Source organism: Zingiber officinale, unplaced genomic scaffold (genome assembly GCF_018446385.1).
Source record: "Zingiber officinale cultivar Zhangliang unplaced genomic scaffold, Zo_v1.1 ctg128, whole genome shotgun sequence".
NCBI lineage: Eukaryota > Viridiplantae > Streptophyta > Magnoliopsida > Zingiberales > Zingiberaceae > Zingiber > Zingiber officinale.
Genome location: NW_024589824.1, coordinates 119,202 through 123,881, shown reverse-complemented (window position 1 = coordinate 123,881; position 4,680 = coordinate 119,202). Strand labels below are relative to the sequence as shown.

Below are 4,680 nucleotides of genomic sequence, written 5' to 3'. Positions count from 1 at the left end.
TTAAATATTTTTTTATCACATTCATCCAACAAAAAATATTTTTCAATTAAATTGCTTCCTAGGAAAAAAAAAATAAATAGAGCCTTACTGATTGAATATTAAATATTTGATCTGTTGGTGTTTAATTTTAATCATAGTTGTAAAAAAAATTGGAAAAAAAATCAGAATTGAATATTACAAGTAAAAAAAAAAAAATCCTCTTATAGTTTTGAGATAATAACATATATAATTTTTTCTCATAGTATCTACTAATAAAAACATTCTAAAATTTTTAAATTTATTTAATTTTATATTAATATATATTTTTTATTTATAGCTATCCGTATTTAAATATATATTAATAAATTTTATAATAAAATGGAGCATATGTATTTCTTTACAATTGAGTTTGTTTATGTAATATAATTTTTATCTTATTTATTATCCAAATTTATATTTTAAAAGGACGCCCACAATCACAGTCACATCTAATTAATTAAAGCTTTCATTGTATTTTAAGACAGCCGAAAAGTATTTATTCGTTCGGTTACGTTAGTTGTATCCTTGTCTGGTTGAATGTTTCAATGTTACTTAAAGCAATCTATCTATGTATTTATCAGAACTATATATTTCCATTGAAAGATTTGCATTAATGGATTAATTTGATTTGTGACTCCTTAATTAAGTTTTTTACTCAATTTAGCCCACCCAAATTCTTCCAATCGTACTAATAATTATATAAATAGTTTGCATATAATAAAATAAAGCCACGTCCCTTCTCATCTTCCAAGCATCCAAGCGAAGTTTCCTCTACACTCGAGACGTTGACTCGGGTATGCACATTTCCAAGTCAAATTGCAAATTGCTTCTCGTGACTCCTCCCTCTTCTAAATTCTTAGTTCCACGCCCCTCTTCCGAGCATCGCTGTGATGATGATGCCCTACACTGGCGAGGGAGCCTCAGAGGCGGCGGTGGCGGTGGCTGTTTGCGGCGGACTCGGCGGTGGCCGTCGTAGCCGACGCGCGGTCCGTTGGGCCGCCAAGTACCTCGTTCCCCATGCCCACCGCGTCGTCCTTGTCCATGTCATCCCCGCCATCGCTTCCATTCCGTCTCCGTGTAAGCCCCCTTATCCTCCTCTCTTCATCCCTTCAAACTCTAGAACAAATTAAAGGTGGGATTTTTATTTTTTTATTTTTCCCTTTTTGCAGCGGGAGAACTGGTTCCTGTGGACTGCGTGGGGAAAGACGTTGTGGAAATGTACGTGCGGGATCAGAAATCGATCGCCCAGCGCGTGTTCCTCGAGTTCAGACAGCTTTGCGGTACCAATAATGTGAGATCTGTGCCGCTAGCTCCTTGTCTTTCCTTTGAACATCCTTCTCCATTGGTTTAAAAATGGCAACTTTTTTGACAGATTGACACTGTTGTTCTGGAAGGAGGAGACCCTGCTTCCGCTCTACTGAAATATGCTTCGGACTCGGGAACTAAGAACTTGGTATTGGGATCTTCATCAAATTTTTTGAGAAGGTCTTGATCTTTCTCATCAGACGTACACCTCATACAATTCTTCATCAGTTCTAGGGCTTCACTGAACAATTCTTACTGCTTCCAACTTCATAGGATACTGAAGGGCTCGGATGTGCCAACGACAATCCTAAAACACTCATCCAATTCTTGCAACCTTTTCGTTGTGTCACGATACAAGCTCGTGATGAAATTTGCTAACCAACTTCCGGCAGATGGTATACATAAAATTAAGCCTACTGAATAAATGATATTTTGACATATTCTTGCTTACCTACAAGCACACATGACTTTTGTTATTGCAGATGCTAACTGTAGCACCCATGTAGAAGCCATCAGCCACAAGTTACTTGGTCGGAGAGGTAGGAAATAGGACTTCTTGCCTTGATGAAGAGCATTGTTTGCATTTATTGAGCCGAAGATGAACATAAAGCCTTAAAAATCACTGTTGACAGGTGTTGGCTTGCATGCTTATCCCACCAGCGACCAGAAGTCATTCATCAGTACATATTCTGAAACTTCGCAATTTAGTGAAGTACACGATGAAGGAGAATTAAGTAATGAAATAGTAAAAGTTCCTACACACAAGAAATTTGGTTTTCTGGACTATATTAAAGACATGTCTTTTATGGTCTTCCACTCAGCTAAAAAGGTTCTCTCTCTCTCTCTTTGACACAGTATATAATTATGTTATTCGGGCTTATTTGAATTTGAGCTCGTAGTAAACGATGGTGCTACGTGCTGAATTAGTGATACTTGTCTAAAACAATCTCCAGGGTGAATCTTCAGCTGAAGTATCAAAGTTAAGGAAGGAGTTACAAAGCACTCTTGCCAAGTATCATCAAATTTGTGACGACTTGTTTCATGCAAAGACAAAGGTTTTACCAAGTTTCTTGCTATTTTGACTAAAGCTGGATCTGTCTTAGGTGCTTCATATTAGATTATTTTCCTTACGAGGAACTAATGATGCATATGAAGCACATGTTGCCTTAATTAATTTGTGCTTGTGGCAATGCGTATTAGTTTTGATGTTTATTTATCTGATCAAGATGTCAAGTCCCCTGGCAAGGCTGGGATTTTTATTGTATATATCGTAGTACCTTCTTATTTTGTCAATTTTTTGGGGGAAGTTTTGGCTTGTTTCTGGATGAAACTTTTGCTCCTCCATTATCATGGTGTTTTCTTTTCCTCTCGAAACCACTCCACACAGATTCTCTTGTTGTTTCATCACTTCTTTTATCACCTGACTTTTGTTTCCTAAAAAATCTACTACTTTATTTTGTGCAGGTTCAATTACTTTCCACTGAATGCTCTTTAGCTGAAAGGAAAGTGAAGGATGCGTTAGAGAGGGAGAAAATATTGAAAAAAATTGCTGCAGAAGAAAGAGCAAAACATTTGAAAGCTGTGAAAGAAGTTGAGGAAGCTAAGCAATTAGCTTCACTTGTGCAAGAGACCCTACAAAGACAGAATGCAGAACCTGCAACTGCCAAGGTGTCTTTTCAGAAATCAGAAATAATAGATTTCTCAAATAGCAAATGGTGCCAAAAATATTCCAAGGATGAAATAGAAGTGGCTACTGATAACTTTTCTGAAGACAAGAAAATAGGAGAGGGAAGTTGTGGCAGTGTCTACAAGTGCACTCTTGATGAAACCACTGTAGCCGTCAAGGTTCTCCTTCATGATAAACGAGACAAGAGAGAGCAATTTCTTAGAGAGGTAAATGTAAATCATAAAACACTATTGGCCCATTTGACAGAGGGAATAGATGTAACTAGTAATTTCAAACTTGTGCAGATAGAAATTCTTAGCCGACTTCATCATACTCACATGGTTTCACTCCTTGGAGTCTGCCCTGAGAATGGTTGTCTTGTGTATGAATACATGGAAAATGGAAGCTTAGAAGATGTACTATTTGGCGATGGCAAGAAGCCGCTTCCTTGGACTATCCGGTTCCGTATTCTTTATGAAGTAGCTCTAGGACTCTCTTTTCTTCACGGCAACAAGCCTGAGCCTATAGTTCACCGTGATCTTAAGCCAGGGAACATCTTGTTGGATAGCAACTACGTGAGCAAGATTGGAGATGTCGGACTAGCTAAACTCCTCTCGGAAGTGGTGCCCGATGGTCTTACAGAATACAAAGAAACTGTTCTTGCTGGTACATTCTTTTACATGGATCCAGAATACCAAAGGACAGGTACAATCCGCCCCAAGTCGGATCTCTATGCCTGGGGCATGGTTGCGCTACAACTGCTGACAGGGAAGCATCCAAAAGGATTGATAATGAGCATGGAGGAAGCAATCAAAGAAGGAAACTTCACTCGTGTGCTCGACAAATCAATCACTGATTGGCCTCTTGCTGAGGCTGAGAGTTTAGCTAAACTCGCTCTGCGGTGTACACAATTGAAATGCAGGGATCGACCTGATCTCAATTTGGAAATTTTACCGGAGCTTCAGAATATAGTGAACGAGGGAAATGGATACTTCAAAAGTAGACAAGACAAGATCGTTTTGCCAAAGCATTGTCTCTGTCCCATACTACAGGTAAAACTAAAATCTTCTTGCCTTTTTTTTTTTTATTTGCTGGCCAATAATTTGCTGAAAAAAAATCGATATCTGAATGCAGGAAGTGATGGATGATCCCTATGTTGCTGCTGATGGTTACACATACGAGTACAGAGCCATTAAAGCATGGCTTGAGCGATATGATACATCTCCTGTGACCAAACAAAGGCTTTCTCATAAATACATAATTCGTAATGTCTCAGTGCATTCAGCCATACAAGAATTGAAGTTGCGAGCATCATTGTCGCCTCTTGGAATCAACTAAATGGTGGCCTACCTTTCTATTCAAATTTTGCCTTTTTTAGAAATGTGTTCATCTTTTAATTAATTTTATTTTGGTTGTGTAAATAATGGAATAAAAATAAAAGTGTACAAATGGTTCTTCACAATAATATATGTATTGTTTTGCAGTTGTTTGACTGAATCTAACAGTTTATATGTCAAATATAAAACTAATTAAATGGTCGAGTAGTTCATTCTGCAATTTTAAAAGGACCGTTGAGGAAGGAAAAAATTGAAATCTGTTCAGGCGTAGCGTAGTGATCATATTAAACAAATAAAGTTGAAGAAACAAATTCAATGGATATTCTCTCAAGTCAATCTTATGACTAATGAGGA

The 4,680-nt window shown here is 37.6% G+C and overlaps 1 protein-coding gene across 2 annotated transcripts; it reads left to right on the top strand.

The window, feature by feature from the left end:
• Nucleotides 1-772: 772 nt before the first annotated feature.
• Nucleotides 773-4,472, top strand: LOC122035988 (U-box domain-containing protein 34-like). Of its 2 annotated transcripts, XM_042595155.1 has the most exons (10): nt 774-1,095; nt 1,188-1,309; nt 1,391-1,503; nt 1,597-1,718; nt 1,806-1,862; nt 1,956-2,152; nt 2,277-2,378; nt 2,788-3,216; nt 3,295-4,041; nt 4,124-4,472. In XM_042595155.1, exons 1-10 carry the CDS (start codon nt 909-911, stop codon nt 4,325-4,327), a joined length of 2,280 nt encoding a protein of 759 aa, XP_042451089.1. In that variant the 5' UTR covers nt 774-908; the 3' UTR covers nt 4,328-4,472. The 2 variants fall into 2 exon arrangements, with proteins under 2 accessions (XP_042451088.1, XP_042451089.1); XM_042595154.1 differs by having other exon boundaries at nt 773-1,095; nt 2,788-4,041.
• The last annotated feature ends 208 nt before the right edge of the window (nt 4,473-4,680 follow it).

Bases quoted from the DNA above. Each gene is read 5' to 3' on its own strand.
- LOC122035988 (XM_042595154.1), top strand. From the start codon at position 909: ATGATGATGCCCTACACTGGCGAGGGAGCCTCAGAGGCGGCGGTGGCG. The intron at 1,504-1,596 runs GTCTTGATCTTT...CCAACTTCATAG, and splicing joins TCATCAAATTTTTTGAGAAG to GATACTGAAGGGCTCGGATG. The intron at 1,863-1,955 runs GTAGGAAATAGG...CACTGTTGACAG, and splicing joins CAAGTTACTTGGTCGGAGAG to GTGTTGGCTTGCATGCTTAT.